Source organism: Urocitellus parryii, chromosome 2, assembly GCF_045843805.1.
Source record: "Urocitellus parryii isolate mUroPar1 chromosome 2, mUroPar1.hap1, whole genome shotgun sequence".
Classification (NCBI taxonomy): Eukaryota; Metazoa; Chordata; class Mammalia; order Rodentia; family Sciuridae; genus Urocitellus; species Urocitellus parryii.
This window is the reverse complement of record NC_135532.1, coordinates 169,509,020-169,528,957: the sequence shown is the minus strand read 5'-3', so window position 1 is coordinate 169,528,957 and position 19,938 is coordinate 169,509,020. Positions and strand designations below refer to the sequence as shown.

The following is a 19,938-nucleotide window of genomic DNA, read 5'->3' as shown; positions in this document are numbered from 1 at the left end:
AGACTCCTCTCACCTGGAAAAAACGGAACATTCCTCACAGGCCCCCCCAACCTCCAGTTTACATTTGTGTGGTCATTTTTCCCATTGAGGTCACAGCAGGCTTCCTCAACATGAATTTTATGTACAAGAAAACCGCTGATATATTTTTCATGCCTGAGAAGTCAGGGTCAAAATCAGTTCCCTGGAGGTCAGGACTTAACTTCCTTGCACAGGAACTCCTACATTTCTGGGAAGTTGAAAAATAGATTTTGTGCTAGAAAATTGAGTGGCTCACTTTTTAGGCATATTGGGGGAACAGTTCTTGTAGTTAATCCCAAATTGCAAGAAAAAAAATAGAACCAGCTGGTCTCCCATTAGCTTAATACAATTTTTGGCACTTGCCCTGTGCCTGGTACAGTAAGGAGAGAAGTTGTCAGCATTGAGGGCCGCATTTAATATCTGTTGAGTATGTCCCAGTTTATTATACTTGAACCTGGTTGGCATCCCAGTAGAGGGGGTTCTACTTTCAATATGGATACTGCTACCTGTTGGCATTGAAAAAGTTCCTTGGCTCAAGGTCTAACCTATCTCTGATCAACCCATAGAACAGGGACCCAGAGAGACAAACCCTATGTTTCCAAGGCAGTTAGAGCTGGACTAAAACATTTCTGAAGATGGCAGTACCTGGCCATCTCTGAGTGGAAGAAATTAGTACCAGGAGAGGGACCGACACTGTTGTAAAAGTGGCTTGTGGGGACTAGCTCTAAGGGATGTTCCTGAGAGTAAGTCTGGAGGCCAATTATGTTTGAATGAGATACTAGGAGCAAGGAGGCAGCAAATCCAGGGATTGGAACAAAGGGTCAGATGGGTGTCATCAGAGGAGCCAAAGCAAAGGGCCAGAGCCAGAGAAAGGGCCAAGGCAAACAGAAGGCAGATGGATGGGAGGAGAGGTCAGGCTAAGATCAAACAGTGATGGGAACAGTGTGGGTGCAGATTGCCTTTATTCTGGGAGGGAAGTTTGCAGTTACTGTTCCTCAAAATGGGGTCTCAAATATAGATGTGTACCCTCCGAGGCAAAGCTGGGACTTTGAGACATCAGGCTCCCATTAGGGGGCACTGCTTAGTTCAAGCCCTTCCTCCGGCTGGATCAGTTCCTATAGTACATCATGAACATGCCACAAGCATTTCTGTCTTTCTTTGGTGTATCTCTTGCCCTTATGTCAGATCAGCTAATTCTTGTGGTCCTCGCACCTGCTCAGCCTAGGAACTATCTCCAAATTTTTCTAAGCAAGAAGTCACAACTAATTTGAGAGTCTGTCATCTGGAATTCCCTCCCTTCTCCTCACCACACTTATTAAGCCCACTGATCTTTTGTGGTATTATAAGGTCTCACCTCTTTGGGAAGGCTTCCCTAACCCCCAAATATCTTGCCTGTGAGTGCCCTTGAAACTGATTATTGGTTGTTTTAAATTTAGTCATATATTTCCATGTAATATAATTTAGATTCTGATTCAATCTTTTTAGAATTCTGTTTTCCATAGGTACCCACTATGGAGTTCAGGTTCTATTGGAAGATCCTCAAGAACAGGGAGGACATCTCATGCCTTTTAGTTTCTATCCCATAATAAACAATATCTAGAAGAGTTCTATATTCCTAATGAGTACTATATGTGTGTACATTCTGTGTGTGTGTGTGTGTGTTTTAATCAAAAGAAGAATTCTAAGGTTAGAATTAGAGAAATTTCTGCATTTCCTGCCCAAACCTTCAAAATCCTCCATTCAAGGATAGCCCAAAAGATGGTCAGTTTCAGGGCTAAGCACCTGTTCCTTCAAGTGCACCACAGGTTCACGGGCTCCTGGACTCTGCATCACTCAGCTGCATCAGGAGCCCTCCACTTTGATCTTCCCTAGTACTATCATAAAATGGCCTGGTAGGAGGTTTCCTAGCAAGCTGGGAACATTGGCTGATTTGCCTCAAGCATTTGTGTATAATACCTGGTGAAAGAAATAGCCTAGGAAAGCAGCTTTACCTGTATTGAAAGGTGGAGACTTAAGCGTCCCTGAGGCTGTGCATACGAAACAGGTGATAGTGACATTGCTCGTGTCATCGGGGAACGGAACGGACAAACTGGCAGAAACGTTGTATAGTTCTGTTTCATTATCCTGAGATATCACCATGACACCATCATGCTCAACAGTTGAGTTTTGGGTTTCTAGAACAAAATATATCCTTAAAGGTGGTGGATGACCTTGACTAGATGAGCAGGTCAAATTTATGCCAGAATCTTCTGTTATATTGGAAAGTGGCCTTATTTCAGGTTCACTGAAGTTAGCTGGAAGCAGAATAGAGATACGAAAAAATAGTCTAAATTTAGATACATAAATAAGAAAACAATCAATAATTAAGTGCCTGATCTGGGAGCTCATTAAGGCATACCTGGAAACCCCAAAGTATCTAAAATATAGGTCTTAGCCCTTGGGGAGGACCATATAATAACCATTTATTATGGAAGAATGCTTACTTCCTGCATATCCAAATCAAAGGCATGCTCTCTGAGAGATGGGACTGACATGAACTCACCAAAGGTTTAAAATTAAGCTATTACTCCAGGGAGTAGAGTCTTTGTCAGGACACCTGGTCTGCTTGTACGACCCAAGTTTCCCAAGGGGTACATTCCAGATCACCAGAATAGGAGAGCAGAAAGGGACTGAGCTAAAGTCCCACCAGAAACGAACTGACTTCATGGTGTAGACATGCTCTGGGTCTCATTTAGAAACTCTAGTAGTACAGTGGTGAGTGGGTGGGGGCTTTGGATTTAGAAATTCAGAATACTGATTTTTTGGCTCAACTGTCCAATGTCTTCATTATATACTATAGGATGAAGGCCAACTCCATCCACTTATAGGGAAAACACATGATCTAAATACAGGGTTTCTCTTGCCTTTGATTGCCATTCTTGTTCTTATGGCTGGTGAGGACCAAAGGCACGTGGTCCCCAGATCTGACACATAGGCCTCTGCCTGCCAAATCTCTTGCTCTTCTTCTATAGTTCCTAACTAGTTTTCAAGTTCTACATACTAATTTATAATTTATTGTATTTTTCTAAAATAGCAGTCATTTACATATCATTTTTCCAGTTTTTGCTATATCAACATACTACTTGAGTATTCTGCTTGTAGTTTATGTGGTCTGTAGAGATGAATTGCCAGACCTTATTTAGTCTAAATAGCGAATGAAATCATAGGTTAAATAAGTGATAGTTCTTCTAATACATGTTGAAATAAAAAACAAAACTGTTTTACAACTGAGTCACACCTAAATCACATGCTTCTCCAGTGGTACCTGGTAACACTCTAAAGACTGATTTAGAACTTATTTAAATGTCCTGAGATCCCTGATGCCTAGTTTGAATCACACAGGGTTGCATGGTCAATTTTTGCCTCTATTTTTATTCTGTGGTTTCAAAATAGGTGCTGATCTTCCTTTACCTGTTTCATCAAGAATTAATCTGGATTCAGTATCTACATTAGAGAAATGCGAACTTATGTTCACACAAAAACCCATAAATGCATGTTTATAACAACTCTATTCATGACAGCCCCAAACTGGAAACAACCCAATGTCTTTCAATAGGTTGAATGGATGAACAATAGAATGGGACTCAGCAGTAAAAAGGAATAAATTTTTGATACCTGCAACAACTTGGATAAAACTCAAAGGTATTATGCTCAACAAGAGAAGCCAGTCTTAAAAGGTTATGTAATGTATGGCTTCATTTATGTGACACTTTCAAAATGATGAAACTACTGGATGCAAAACTAGATTTATGTACAAAGGAATGTCATAAGGGAAATTGTTTAGGGTGATGGAAATGTTCTGTACCCTGTATATAGTGGTGATTGCAAATCTATACAGAATCTATAAATTAATAGAAGTACAGTAATGTAACAGAAAGTAATGGAACAGAAACCATTAATTTTATGGTATGACAATTTGTTAAAAATCTGTAGTGACATTTAGGTTTTTCAAGGTCTTGTGAAAGCAGCAGGTTTGTCTCTTTGTGTGTTATGCTTAATTGAGTTATTTCCCTTCCGTCTACTGGGCTTATGGTTGGTGCAGCAGATCATCCATAGCAACCTATAAAAGGTTGAGGCGAAAACCCAAATCAGTCAGCTGTTACTAGAAGTTATAGGCCAAGATTTATTGAATAGGAAAACCTGGATCAAAGGAGCAAATGAATGTAATGATTCCAGGCTGCTCTGGCTAGACACAATGACCCATGATTTTCATTTGGCCACATGACTTTTGTTCAGCAGGCTTTATTTTGTCCCCAAAGAATATTTCTTCTGATCCTTCTTCTGAAGCAAACTATAAAAGTACGTAGGGACTTTCAGTTCCCTACTCCTAGAACCTGTGCTCCCTTTAAATGGACTTCCCAGAAGTGACTGTTTTCTGCCTTCTCTCCATGATATCCCTTCCTGGGGCCGAAGGAGCTCCCAACTCCAATGTTTCTCTCCTCATCTGCAATCTTATCTGACAAGGATGAGGATCTGAACACCCATGGTCTACATACCAAACACTGACAGCTCAGAAGTCATCTGGTATAGGTGAACAATTCCTTGGGGTCCTTTGTGATGGACAATACATTGATAGGAGCCCTTGTCCTTGATCTGAACATTGTGAAGTTGCATGGTCCAACTGTCCTGGTCAAAGCTTGTGCGGCCCAGATACTTGGCAGCCACATTGTCAGGTTTTTCGTTGCCTAAATATAGCTCATACAAAACCAACATTTGCTGGTCCTGCCAAAATATTATAAGCTCCCCCAGACTTATATTTTGAGAGTTTATAAATTGGCAAGGCAAGTCGGCAGTCTCGTTGAAAGAAGCCTGACTCTTGAGGGAGGCAGCATCTGGAAAAGAAGAGGTGGAGATTAGGAAAGGAAGAAGCAAGAGGGAAGAACAACCAACTCCATTTCTTTTTAAAATTTTTTTTTAGTTGTAGATGGACACAATACCTTTATTTATTTATATTTATGTGGTGCTGAGGATCAAATCCAGGGCCTCACATGTGCCAGGCAATCACTCTACCACTGAGCCACAACCCCAGTCCTCCGTTTCTTTTTATATGATATCAGGTGCTATCTCATCAGCAATGATTGAAGAGCTCTTTATTAAGATCTGAAACTCTGCATCCATGCTGGACACCTGGCAATTAGGACTTCTGTTCTTACTTCACTGTTAACTGAATGCATGGCCTTGTGCAAACTGCAATTTTCATGAGTCTCAGTTTCCTCATCTCTTTAAAGAACTGGGGGTGGGGGGATTAAGTGTTAGAAGAGTCTAGTTGTATGGTTCTGTGAATGTGAATTTCTGAGAGTTAGACAGTTGGTTCAGTTACCTGTTAACTTCCCACAGCCTGAACATTGATTCTCATCACTATAGCTGGAATAGGCTCCATAACTGCTATATCACCCCCAAAGCCCTCCTTGCCCCACCCTATCTCCTTATTTCTTGGTCTACTATGGTGAAAGAATTGCTGATATTGCTAGTCAGCTTGCTATTTCTCCTTTTATTAACCTTTATTAGTTGGGGGTCACATTGAGTAATATCTTTGAAAATTCTAACAGTTCCCTTTATAGACCTCCCACCATGACCAGCTCTCCCCAGGACAGAAACAGTTTGACTCAAATAGTTAGCCAAGGTATCTATGCTCAGTAACCTCTCCAAGCTCTTTCAGGGACCAGAAAGAGAACTGGGCAAAATGGGGGTAGTTTGGGGGTTGTGATGGTCAGAGACCATTTAAGACACATGAGTAAAATGCTGGGAGTGAATGACAGGTGGGAAGGTGAGAATGTGTTTTAGGAGTACTAGGGAAATCCCAGGTGACACAGACCTGTTGTTCCCAGGTTACACTTCTCCTGGAAACTCACAATCCACAGGGGCTGTGCTGAGAGAGCAGGGAAAGGCTTTGGTCCCCCCAGGACATAGACATATTGGTATATGGGGAGGGATTTATATCACCCAACTCCTTAAATGTGATTGATGACAGGTTTTGTAGGGTCTTTCTGGGTCACAGAATTACTTGAGACTTGTCAAAGAAGTAGTGGGAGAAGGGAAGTGCAGGGTAGGAGACCTGCTTAGGTGATACCAGGTTAGGTGCTGCCTTGGGGAGGAAGTCAGATTGGATTCTGAATGAAGAGTCATCGTTCAGGATTTCAGCAAAGGGACGGTGACATTAAGGCAGAAATTTTGCATTATGGCCTATTACATTACTCTCACTAGAACTTTGTGAAGGAGGGGGATACCTACATGGGTACTCAGAACAGTGAAAACATGATCTAAGCAAGAGTGACTGTATTTGGTGATTACATGCAAAGCAAACCTGGATCTTGTGTGGCACCTTTGCTGAGCTCTTACTAATAATGCAACAGTGCCACCTACTGTAAAAGCTTCCAGCACTGTCTCTGGGGAATACATTCTGATTTTGGTATAATTTGCTATATGACAAAGGGCAGATGACCCAGTTGCAACTTTTAACATTGGTCAATTTTATGTTGTGCCTCAGCTATTGATTGTGCCTTCAGACTTGGGAAGGACCTCATCTATAGTTTCTTCTATCTTGATTTACAGAGTTTTCTCCAACAGATCCCCACACACAGTACTTTTTTCTCCTTCTCACTTACTCTGTCCACTCACAGACTAGTCCAACTTTTCTGCTGCAGTTCTTTCTCCAAAAGATTATACAGGGCTTTCTCTTATCCCCATCAAAATGCTCCCCTCTTCACCTATCAACCGAAAGAGTGATCTATGGACCAGGCCATTGGCATCGTGTTGGGCCTGGTCAGAAGTGCAGAACCTCTGTCCCCACCAGAGAGCTCTGGGTCAGAATCTGCATCATAACAAAAACTCCCATTTGAGAAGCTGCTGTAGATGTTCTCTGTTTCCATCTCCAGAGTGGATCAGAGAAGAAGACAGGGCAGATTTACTTCTATCTATTCCTCCTCAAATCCCCTCTCCACACCATGGGGGTGGAAATCACTCTAGTCCATTCTGAGTGGAGCTGAAAATATTTCATAGGTTCCACTCTGCAGCTCCTCACCCACCACTGGATTTCATGATATCACTCGGAGCTAGGCATAAGGCATCTTGCTAACCCCCTCCTGATCATATGGAGAAGATATGACGTCAAGGTCTGTTTTCCCTAAGTAGCTTCAGGCGTTCACTCTTAGGACCCCAGAGCATAGGTCCTCTAGCAGCTGGACCCACTGGGACTCCACTGGTGGAAAGCATTGAGAATCTCACCCTTCTTCAGCACTTGGGTGAGAGAGATGGTCTAGCCATAACTGATTGCTGTGAGGATGTCAGGAGCTAGGGGATCAGGAACTCAGCTGGACATCTCCCTGACCAGCAGTTTGTTCCCTAGGACACTTAAGGACCTTCTCAGCAATATACTGTTCGAATGACACACAAACCCCATAGTCTGCTAATGTCAGTTCCCCCATGGGGACTTCAGTCTTCCTGGCCATCAGACCAAATGTAGGTGACACATTCAAGGGTCCTCTCTATGTTTTTCTGTACTCATGAATTTCTCTTCATTTCCTAAATTTCTTCCAAAGCTTTATTAGGCCCTCTGGAAACTGCATACCACTGTAATATATTCTTCTATACCCTTAACTTCTTTAGTAAACATTTTCTCCTACGTTCTGTTATTGGGATCTGGTCCTACCCAACAGAAGCCATTTGTCTCCTAACCACAGCTTGTTTTTTTTTTTTTTCACTTCACAGGGACTTTGAGCAACAACCTCCCCATTTAGAGTTGTCCTTCTCTTATTATCGTTAGCCACTAATCATTCTCACTAGACCCTTGCTCAGTGAGGATTTGGGCATCACACACAAGGTCTTTCTCACCAATTCTTGCCATAAACTTGGTGCTTTCATCATGGATGTGTCCACCAACAAAGTTCTTTCACCTTGCCAACCCCATAGGTTTTCATCCACAGACTCTTTCAGCAGCCCCTACTCCCATGATATAACCCTGAACCTCATCATCTGCAGCAGCTCCACCCCTAGAGTCCTCCCCTTCATATACAGGAGAACAGGGAGGACCTGTCCACAACCTCCTCTTCCTCTGGGCATTACTATTGCTTTCTCCCTCTTTATCCAGACCTAAGTTTATCTAATCTAGATCCGCTCCTGTAACACTTTCCAAAAGAACCTTCCAAGGTGATGGAAATGTTCTTTCCCTGGCTGAACAATGCCGTAACTACCAGCCACTGCAACTTTTAAGCACTTGCTATGTTGCTAATGTGACTGAGAAACTGGATTTATTTATTTATTTATTTTGCAGCACTGGAGAGAGAAACTGAATTTTTAACCTTACTTAATTTTAACTAATGGGCATTTAAATAAGCATGTATGGCTAGTGGCTATCATGTTGGACAGCACAACAATGTTTTTTCAATGATTCCTTGCCAGCAATTAATAAATGTGTCCCTTTATTAAAATTCATACTGAGGATACTCTATTTTCAGTCTACCTATCTGTTCTCACAATCAAGTGGTTGAGCCCTCCTGAAGGAAATGATTTCATTGTACCGACTGCTGACATTGCAAATCTGTGGAGTCCAGACTCATTAAAATGACCCCCAGGCTCACCACCCTGCCCACTGGTCTGTTCCTTCTTACAGCAGTTACTTCGAACACTTCCTCTCTGCTCCTATTTTTAGTTTCTTTTTGCCTTATAGTCAAACTCCGTGAAAAAGTGAACAGAAATATTTGCCTTTACTCCCCACATCTCTACTGAAACTTTCCCAACAAAGGTGCCAGTGACTTCCCATCAGTGCCAAGCCCAGTACTCTTTTCTGACCTCAGTCCATTTGATGACACTGCTGAATGTTTAACACTGTTGGGGGCATTTCTCCTTGAAACTCTCTCTTCTTCCCCAGTCTCCAACTTCCTGGTTCAAATGCCTGTTGGATTTCTCACTTTTTCTCCTCTCTTCCCATGGATTCAAGTGCCAAGCGTAAGTTAATAATTCATAGATGTTTATCTCCAGCCCATGACTGTTGCTAGAGTTCCAGTTGCCTATCTCCAGCTGCCTGTTGGATACCTTCTTTTAGATTACAACAGATATTCTTCCTCCCTTCAACTCTTCCTCTCCTCCACCTCAATGCATGGTTTCCTCACCCACTGATGTCCATAATTATCTGAAGAATGTGTAGAAAATACCCAAGAGAAGGTCTGCACAGGTGTGGCTGAGAAGATCTAGAAGTACTACAGCCTGAGCTGAACTTTAATATGCTATGGGAAGGGTGGCGGCTCTGTATGAAGCAAATAGAAGGAACCATCAGAGGTACAGGATTATGTGTTCATCTGGGGACCTTGGGGACATTATCTTTTAAATGTCTCTCTAAGACATTCTCTGTTATAGACCAGGAATGGTTTTCCAGGCATTTTCATGACCCAGATAGTATTTCTGGTAAGAAGAGTCTTGCTTTGATTTCATGCTCACCAACATTCAATTACATAGACAAACACATTAAATGCATAATTATGTAGAGTTATATATCATCATATAGAATATTTATATTTATTTTATAAAATACATACATATGCCATGTTACATGAAATATTATTTACTAAGTATATGAAGTTCAATATAACATGTAAAACACATCACTGTATGATGAAAAACCCAGTTCCTTGGAAGCACATGCCATCAGACAGTACCACCCACTGTCTCTCATTTCTATTGTTACTCATCTTTCTTTCATGTGCCCCTTAATGGACCTGACTTGTTCTTGCCAATTGCTTCCTCACTGATCTCCCTGCTTCCATTTTTGCCCTAAGTCTAGCTTCTCAAGCCAAGATAACCCTTTAAAAACTTATTTCTGGCTCGGTGTGGTGGCATATGCCTATAAATCCCAGATACTCAGGTAGCTGAGGGAAGAGAATTACAAGTTCAAGGGCATCCTCTTAGTGAGGCCCTGTCTCGAAATGAAAATAAATAAAAACAGCTAGCAGTGTAATTCAGTGTTAGAGTGCCCATGGTCTCAATCTCCAGTACCAAAAAAAAAAAAAAAAAAAAAAACAAAAAACAAAAAACAAAAAAAAAACCAACACAATATATCTATACCTATATCTATCTCTGTGCCTATGTCTATGGACACATATACATACATACATATAAGCATAATTGTTCAAAAGCCTCTGGTGACTTTCCATCCCACTGAAAATTAAATCCAAATCCCTTCCCATTGCACTGAGGACAATCTCCCAAGTCCTTCCCATAGCCTACAGGGCCTCAAGTCTGGCCTCTGGTGCTTCGCAGACCTGTTCCCTCACTAACTCTGCCCTGGCCACACAGGCTTCGTTGACAATCCTCCAGAGGTCAGACACACTCTGTCTCAGGTCTTCTCGGATTGTTTCCTGTGTCTCAAGGTTGTTCCTTCCTTTTCTGTAGGCCTCTTATCAAATGTCACCCTATGGGATGATTTCTCTGAACATCTTTTGAAGACAGTATCCCTGTCACTGTTCCTTGGGATAATTCATTCTTTTTATCAGGGTACTTATCATGATGGGGTCTGTTTGGCTATCGTCTGTTTCTCCCGAGGAGTTCAAAGAACCTATGTGTGTCCCAGCCAATGGCCGACAGCAACAAAAGATTCTTTTAAAATCCTACTGCTCACAATTACATATCATAAATAAAATTACCATATATAAAAGCAAACAAACCTCCGTGTGGTTTTCCAGGCCTAACCATAGGCCATTAGAAAGGCTGATCTGATGGTCCTCAGGGGAAAGCTGCCCCTCCCACACCAGGCTCGGTACCCAGCCACTGCGTCCTCTGAAGGGAGCTGCAGCCAGGGTCTCAGTTAGACAGTCTTGCTCTTTCACATAGTGGCACTCCTAGCCCAGGCATTTATTCCTGGGTTTCTTTATCTAAGGCCTTGGACAGAGGCCGTCTTTAGGTGCCTCTACTAAGGCCTCCTCACAGTGGGGAGGAGGGGGAACCTCCAAGACATTTTCCCCACTCTGACTCAATACCCAGGAATTTTCCACTCCTGGCTTCCCCCATCATCTTCCATCTTCCTCTTTTGGTTTTCCCCACCCTTGGGTCCCTCGCCTCCCATCTGTAAAACTGTCAGATCCTTTGGTTTGGGGCTCTCTCATCAGTGAGATGACACCCCATGATCCCTGACTGGTGTACCCTTCTATGGGGGAAATGAAAGAGGGGAAATCAGCCCTTTCTTTAATGTAGCCTCTTGCTTCACCATCACAGTAAGAGATTCAAAACTCAACTCTTTCATTCTCCTCTGGCTGATATAATCAGCTGCTCTGACACCTAACAGCTCCTCTCTCTCCCAGCTCAGCCCCACACTTGACATTGTCATTAGAATAAGCCCCATGAAAGCAGGGAATTTGTCCTTTTTCCTCTCTGTGGCATTTCAAGTGTCTACAACTCTTCCTTACAAATATTAAGCACTTAGTAAATACTTATTGAAGACATTAATGAAAATATCTCAATAACAATCAGGGAGATGCAATTTAAATCTCAATGAGATAACATTGCTTTTGCCTAATCAATAGGTCATATTTAAAAACATTGGTAAGACCCACTGTTCAAAAGAGTGTGGAGAAATGGGTTCTCTTATGCATTGTTGGTAAAACTGATAAAGTGTGTTGGAGGTCAAATGGTAATATGTAAGAAGATTAATGATAGATTGGAGCTGGGGATATAGCTCAGTTGGTAGAGTGGTTGACATGCACAAGGCCCTGGGTTCAATCCCCAGCACCATAAAAAATAAAAATAAATGGATACAAGTTAAAAAAAAATCAATGATAGACTAAAGGCTTGACTTAGCAATTCAATTTCTAGGAATTCATTTTACAAAAAGATACATATGCACATAACTGGATGTATACAGATATGTGTTTATAAGAACACACTTGCAGTAAGTTAAATGGCTTAATAAATAATGATACATCCATACAATAACAAATAATGATATTATCCATGCAATGATAATTCCACATGACTCTGAAACAGGATGCCAAAGTCACTATGCCATCATAGTTAAGAGTGTGGATTCTGGGCAGCATGAGTTCAGTCTCTGTTCAACTACTTACTACCTCTGTTACCTTGGGCAAATTACTTCACTCCTCTATTTCTCAGTTTGCTCTTCCAAAAAACAGAAACAATCATGGGTCCCTGCATCCAAGGGTTGTTTTAAGGATTAAATGAGTTAGTATTTGAGTTAGTAGTAACCTTTGATAATCATTCTTTAAGAGTTGCTTATTTTTAAGTTGATCTCATAAATTTTGAGAGTGAAAAAGTGCTTGCTAGAGGCTAGGCAAAATAGAGGGAAGAAAGGATAAGGAAAGGTTGGTCAAGGAGTACCAGGTCACAGTTTGATAGGGAGATAAGCTCTGGTATTCTGTTGCACAGTAGGGTGACTATAAATAATGTAAATATACTGTACATTTTTAAACAGGTTGGAGAAAAGATGGTGAATGTTTTCACTATAAAGTTTAAATGATGAATTTTTTAGAAGATTGATATTTTTACCCTGATGTGAACATTACATATGTATAATGTATTGAAGCAGCATATGGTATTCTATAATTATGTTTAATTTTTGTATGTCAGTTAAAACTTTTTAGTTATTTAATTTTAGTTTTTAACTTTATTTTTAACATTATTATTATAGATAGGAAACAATGTCCATGGACACCAAATTCATAATTTTTAGTTAAATTTACTCAGAAAGATTTAAAATGTGTATGCTTAGAATTCTGTAAGAAATATGAAGTAGTGTATTATAAAATATAAAAATTTATAAAACATTGAAAGAGAATATAAAAATATGTTTATGAATGTGTTAGCAATTTTGGAAGTTAAAAATACAGATTAAGAACAAAACCAAACAGAATAAACTCTAGATTAAATAAAATTAAAAAAGAAAATTATGAATTGGAAGATTGTATTGAGAAATTCACCCAAAGGGAAATAGATTAAAAAAAAGAAGAAAGAAAGAATAGATTGAATCATGAAGAATTAATCTGAGCTCTAATAGTTTTTAGAAGAAGAAAATTGAAGAAATAGTAAATAAGTGATATTGGAAGAGATAGAAGTTGTGAATCTATAAAACTGCAGAATGGCATGAGTCCTCAGATCAAAAGTGCATTTTTAAAGTACCAAACAAGTAAGGAGGTAAGACCCTCCTTACTGTGTAATGTACATATATTTCAAAAGACCCTGAAATAGTGGCAATACAGTGAAAATAAATCTATACTTAGAAACATTGTAGTGAGCCTGATAAACACAAAGTATGTATGTATGTATATATATATATATATATATATATATATATATATATATTTTACCAAACTTATAAATCAAATAGAGTAAAAGTGATTCTTTTAAGAATGAAGGAAGAATATTTATAAAACAATGATCATGATCCTAAAATCTCTTTAAGTAACCATGAAAAAAGACAATGGGATAATACACCCAAATGAATAAAACCCACACCCACACAAAAAAATAAAGCAAAGTTAACATTTTAATTAAAAAAACTATTGCAGTGGACTGGAGCTGGAGCTCAGTGGTAAATCACTTGCCTCACACGTGTGAGGCACTGTGTTTGACCCTTGGCACTACATAAAAATAAATTAGTAAACAAAGACTGTGTCCATCTACAACTAAAAAAAAAATTTAAAAAGACTATTGCAATTTCAAACATTATAAAAATGAAGAGTACGTAGAAACTTGAGAAAGTATGTATGAAACAATATTGAACGAAACATATTCATGGATTTACACATATATGGTGATTGCAATTATATATAATTATTTTTACTCTAATTTTTTCCCTAATAAAGACCATAAAAGTTACTATTAAATAATGGGGGGGAATTTGAATAGTTTTTAATAGAGACATCTATCTATCTAGGAAGAGGGAATGAAAGAAAGAGTAAGAATGGACATAAGAATGTGCAAGGGCTCTTAGAATATATGGAAAATGTTTGACTAATTTTGAGGTCCCAGAATCTGGTCTTATAGCTTGGAAATGTAAAAAGGTGTACCTCTGTAGGATAGATCAACTACAAAGGTAAGATCTTGGCCATAAAGGAAGGGCTACAAGTGTTTTCATTTTCATTGTTAAAAAATTAAAATGAAGTCATCCATGCCAAAATTCCACACCACCAAACCAGAACTAACTTGTTGTCTGACTTTCCAAGAAATCAGGAGAATGAGAGGCATCCAAATGTCTCATATAGGCCAATCAGCATGACAGTGAAGTTCCCTCTCCTTAATTCATACATCATTTAATCATTACAAAAAATAATCGGATGTTAACCAATTGTTTATTTTCTATTGTTCTGACTCCTTGCCCCCACCTTTCAAGGAAAGTAACTTTGACCAATCGGCTCTTTGTTTCTGCTTGCTTTGGCCCTTCTCCAAAAACCTCTTTTGCTCAGCTCCTCAGAGAACCTACTCTATTTTATGGAATCATGTGTTGTTGGATTCTAGAGTTCCAAAATAAAACCAATTAATATCTTTAAATTGTTGTAAAGTTGACCTATGACACCATAAATCTCAATAATATTGAGGGAGCCCAAATCCCAGCTTATGTGTTAAGAAAGTGGTATTAAGATTCTTTCTCTCACAAAGGAAAAATGAACCAGAGTCTCAAACTCTGGCTCTTTCTCAAGGAGTCTGCCAGCCTTGGTGCCTTTCTCTTCTCTGCCAGTTTTATTCTTCCTCTCAAACAGTGCTACCTGCATCCTATTTGGCAACCATCTTCCTTTAATGTGTATTAATCCTTCTTAATGTGGATTAACTTGCCTGGCAGTTCATTCATCCTCTCTGGAAACTACTAAAAACAGTCTATTAAATTGATCAACTAATTTGGAGGTAAGACACTCCTTACTGTGTAATGTACATATATTTCAAAAGATCCTGAAAGAGTGGCTTGATACAAGGGAGTGATTCCAGTACAGCCATTAGGCTCTGGGCCAATTCTGTAGGAACAGTAAGTCTGAACAGGTAATTTGCTTCCAGGGCCTGGTTTTAGTGACCACCATCTACAACAGCAGGACATGGGAATCCAACCTAACCATAGAAATGTTATCTTCACACAACCATCCACACAAGAACCTGCAAAAATCCAGGGGGCAGCCATCAGTAGACCATTCCATAGGTTGTGAATGAAAGTTTGAACCAACTTTATGAAAATAAATAAAACATAAAAAAGATTCCAACTAACACTCCAGGTATGCTAATTGAACCAGAGGTGTAACTCAAGAGAAATGAGAAGCTCTAAGACCAAGAGAACCCCCAGACAAGAGGAGAGTAACTGTCAAAAGCCAAACTGGGCCAGAAGTGGTGTAGAGTGCTCCTGTAGTCCCAGCTACGGGATTGAGGTGGAAGGATTGCTTGAGCCCAGGAGTTTGTAGCCAGCTTGGGCAACATAGAGAGACCCTGTATCTTAAAAATAAAGAAAAGTTAAACTGCAAAGATACTTCCACAAGATGTTCAATCTACTTATTTCCCAAAACCACACTGGTTCCAGGTTAAATGTGTTATGCAGATACCAGAATAGAAGCAGAGGTTAGCAGTGGCACCTAGCAATCCCTTTAGCTTTATAAATACAAATCACAAATCATAACCCGATTCTACAAGGCCATGGCTGCCCCGTCCTACTCGTTTCAGTCTTACACTCTCATCTAATTTTAACTTCAAGAGCAGGGTTGGCAAATAAAGTGTCAATTTCTATGACACAGGAGAATATGCAATTGGGGACAAAATAGTTTCACTATAGTGTTTAATCTTTGTCATCAAATGAATTATTCAGCCCTGCATTTTTGCTGTGGATTATCTGGGCCATTTGCATTTCCTGTCTCTCATTGGATGCCTGCCCTGGGCTTGGTCACTACCCACTAGACCAGTATGCAGAGTGCACCCTGGGAGGAAGGAGATAACATTGTGGAGGACTGGCAATGTTATTTTCTAATTGGTGCCACTGTTTTCCTATTCCACTTAAAATTTGTGTTGCCCCCAAGATCATCTCTCATCTTTTCACCCACCATAAAACCTAAACAGGTATCATTTGGAGAAGTTATTTTTAAGGTTTCAATACTGATAAAACTCTTTTTAGGAGTTAACAAAGTTTCCAAGCAATTTCAAAGCAAGGCAAGGGCAAAAATTATACCTGGGAGTGGTTTTGATAAGGTTTCTTGGCTTTGCTTGCTCACTTACAATGTGCAGAGTCAGAAAGCTCATGGGGAAACTGACATCTCATCTGAGCGTTTTCTGAGAATTTGTTTCCAGGGTATTTTTCTTCCTTGTCTCCCAGGTCATAAGAGCTGGGCTGGTCACTGTGATGAGAAGGACTAGGACCCAAGCTTTAGGGGCACTTCAGGTGTTAGCTGCAGGTAAGGCAGGGGATGTGCTGTCAGGGAACTTGAGAATATGAATAAGGCAGTAGTGACATTGGTCCACCAATACTGTTCAGGTCCCCAAGGAGGAGATTTTCTCAATTATGGATGATTCTCTAGCAAGGGGTATGAGAAGTAGCCTAATGTCACCATTCAGGGAACAGGTGCAGCATCTACACTGCGGGCTGTGAATCTAAGCTATGCCATTTAGTGCCTGTGTTGATCTTAGGTAAATTACACAACCTCTCTGTGCTTCAGTAAATAAAATATTGAATAATAACAAAAACTAAACAGCAAGTTATGAGATAATATTTGGGGTAAAAATGGGAGTTCATAACCCACTTGAATCTAATGTATGAAATATGATATGTCAAGAGCTTTGTATTGATTTGAACAACCAATAAAAAAGATGTTTGGAATGGCACTTGTCACAAAGACATCCCCCTCCACACACACACATACACACATACACATTTATTTCACCACCCCCGAAATTAATGTAGCAGGTCACTGTCCTGTGATGAACCCAGCCTAATTCCATTTTAAGATTGGGAGCCATCTCATCACAAAGTCATGAAAAGTTAATTTCTGTTTTACTATAAATTACTGCAATTTCTAAACTTGTTTGGAATGCCTGCCTGAGCCTTGAACTCACCCATGCCTGGCTTTCCCTGACCAGATGACAATCCTCTCTGAAACCTCAGCAGTGCCTCATAAATTCTGATGTTGGGATCTGAATTTACTCCCTACCTTGAAATATCATGCCATGTAAATCATTAACCTGCTATCTGCCTTTGTATTATGCTTGTCAAAATCCTGTTATCTGTAAGTTCTCAAGATACCCCCCTTTGCAACTTTTTGTGCTATAAAACTTTGTTCCTAGGGAGCTGGGGTGCTGATCTCTAGCCCGGATTGGGAGAGACAGCTGCTGATCAGCTCTCTGTTTTGTGTACACAATACAAGCTTCCTTTAATTTGATTTAAAATTGGAGTCGGTGATCTTTTGTTTGCATCAGGGTTCAACAGCCTGGTGGAAGCTGTTGTCATTACCTGTGTCTGTGGAGTGATCAATTAGCACCCTTATAAACCTCACACACAGGAGCTCAGCAAGCCTCAAGGTGCTAAGCGAAAACAAAAATCACAAAAGGCCAATCCCAGCCAGCAGGCAAATAATTTGAGGGAGCATCTCTTCGTAGTATCCCAATCCTTTGGGGACAGTGGCCCAGGGCATGTTTTGTGGCAATATGGGGGAGGTGACTTTATGGCTGGGCTGGTTAGTCAGGGCCAGTTAGCCAGGGGGTGGCCTGTGTGCCAAATGGCAGGCTAAACTGGCCCCCTCTGTCTCGCACCATGACTGGGACGGCCTCCCCCTCAGTGCTGCAGGTGGAGAAAATGAACAGCAGGAAGGGGCAGGCCGGGAGAAACTAAAAGGCACTGAGTCACAGGATGTGCAGCAAGCACCCTCTGTTAACCCCAGTTCAAGGATGAAGAAACTGAAACTGAGAAAGAGCAGCAAACAGGGAAGGTCTGGATTGTCTGAGGCTTCTAAAACTGGGGGGTTGAGAGATTGCTAAAAAAAAAAAAAGTTTGCATAATTCAAAGGCAAAATGCCCATGGCCACTATAATGCCACCAGAAAGGAGGAGAATGCGATAAAGGGAAAAGATGCAGAAGGAAGAGACAGTGGTTAAGTCTTACCAAATCATCAGGCATGTGAGGGTTGCTAGGGACCTTCAGAGAGTCTTAAGGGGAGCGTGAAAAGGATTTGTGTGAGTGGGGAGCCCTGAAGCATCAGCTTCGTTAGCTTTGTGGTAAACCTGCTGACATAACTGAAGGTCTATAGTAAGGTGAGACTACTTGTCTATGGGCATGGGCTGGTGGGGAAAGGAACAGGAGGAGCAGGGAAGGCAGGGGACATGGAACAGAATGCTGTGTAACAGAAGGAGGCTTTTTGGAAGTCCATCAGGTATTTCCTAGGAACCCAAGAGTACCATAAATGGAGACAGAGAAGACCAGAAGGATTAGGTGTGAGCAGAAGTCAAGTGACCAGGCCTCAGTGCAATGCCAGGTGCTACTGTATAGCCCAGTCCATCTTATTCTGTGCATCCAGGCCCCTGAGGGTGAAATGGAAGAAGATGCATGCTTGAGGAGGGTTCCATCCCAGGCCAGGCCTGCCTGCTGTTATCTGAGCTACGGGCTCAGTCATGACACTTCCTTCTCCTCCAGGAAAGTCTCCTGGTACATGGTACAAGACCCACCAAGTGTCAGGCCTGGACTTGCAGTGGTCAGATGCATTGGGAGATAGTGGAAAGATTCTAGGACTTCACACAGTAAAAAGGTTCTTACCAGAAAGCAGGAAGGCCATCACAAACAGAGTGATTCTCAGTCCCATGATGCTAGGGTTGAAAAAGAAAAGATAAAACTTGGTTAGAAACTGAAACTGAAACCAATGTTCACCAAAACAAGACCTAGAAGTGGAGTCTGGGATTCACTTGGGTTCCTGGGTGTGGCAGAGACAAGATTATGTGCTCACCAAAGCTATTTCCTTTTCCTCTTAGTTCCACAGATAGGCCATATTTCCTGGCCTCTCCTGATGTTAGCCACATGACTGGGTTCCAACCAATGAAATTGTGAACAGAAAGAAATGAACGTTACTTACAGACATGGCTATCAAAGCCTCCTTCCTGCTCTCTCTCTCTCCTGCTTCTTAGATGCAGGGAATTCAGAGGAAACATTCAAGGTCCTAGAAAATGGCAAATTCTACTATGGAGGAGAACTGTTTAGCTGAACAAATTAATAAAACTGTTCTCTCCACACTTCCCCCAGAACTGATCCAAACTGGACTGTGACATTGGAAAAAATAAAATAAAATAAGGAAACTTACTATGTTGGGTAATAAAATTGGGGGATTATTTATAACAGTAGCTAGCATTACTTCTTTTGAACAACACAGCAGGTCTAATGGGTCTCGGGAGGGTAGTTACATTTAAAAATCAATCTTTCTTTTGTTTCCTTGTGTTTTTCACTTTTAATGTGCATCAAAATCAGCCAGAGAGCATGTAAAACAGTTTCTAAGACTTTATCATAAAGAGTTTGATTTAGTAGGTAGAGGTGAACCCCGTGAATGCTTATGTCTAACAATCTCACAGGTGATGGATGCTGTTGTCCAAGGACCATGCTCTGAGAAACACAGCAATAGAACATTTACTCAATCTACATGATGGAGCCAAAGAAAACGACATGCATGGATTCACAATCTCTTTCCCTTTCTCCCTCCTTCATCACAGACCCACTTACCCCATTTATACCAAAATGGGCTTAAAGTGGATTACACAGAAAGCAAAGAAAAAAGAAAGAACCAACATTGGAAATAAGTTGAAAAGTAAGCCTGTTATGGTTTGGATATGAGGTGTCCTCCTGCAAAGCTCATGTGTTAATCCAGGAACGTTTGAGGTAAAACAATTAGATTATGAGATCTGTAATCTAAGCAGTGGGTTAATAGTTTGGCTGGATTGCTGG

At 40.6% G+C, this 19,938-nt stretch overlaps 1 protein-coding gene across 1 annotated transcript in view; it reads right to left on the bottom strand.

The window, feature by feature from the left end:
• Cd86 (CD86 molecule) overlaps window positions 1-18,804 on the bottom strand; it is a 29,097-nt gene extending 10,293 nt beyond the window's left edge. The window contains exons 1-3 of the mRNA XM_026395250.2: window positions 18,766-18,804; window positions 4,554-4,889; window positions 2,010-2,312 (exon numbers count right to left, since the gene is read on the bottom strand). Coding sequence (XP_026251035.2) covers window positions 2,010-2,312; window positions 4,554-4,889; window positions 18,766-18,784 — 658 coding nt within the window. The 5' untranslated portion in view covers window positions 18,785-18,804. The remainder of the gene's footprint in view (window positions 1-2,009; window positions 2,313-4,553; window positions 4,890-18,765) is intronic.
• Window positions 18,805-19,938: the final 1,134 nt, after the last annotated feature.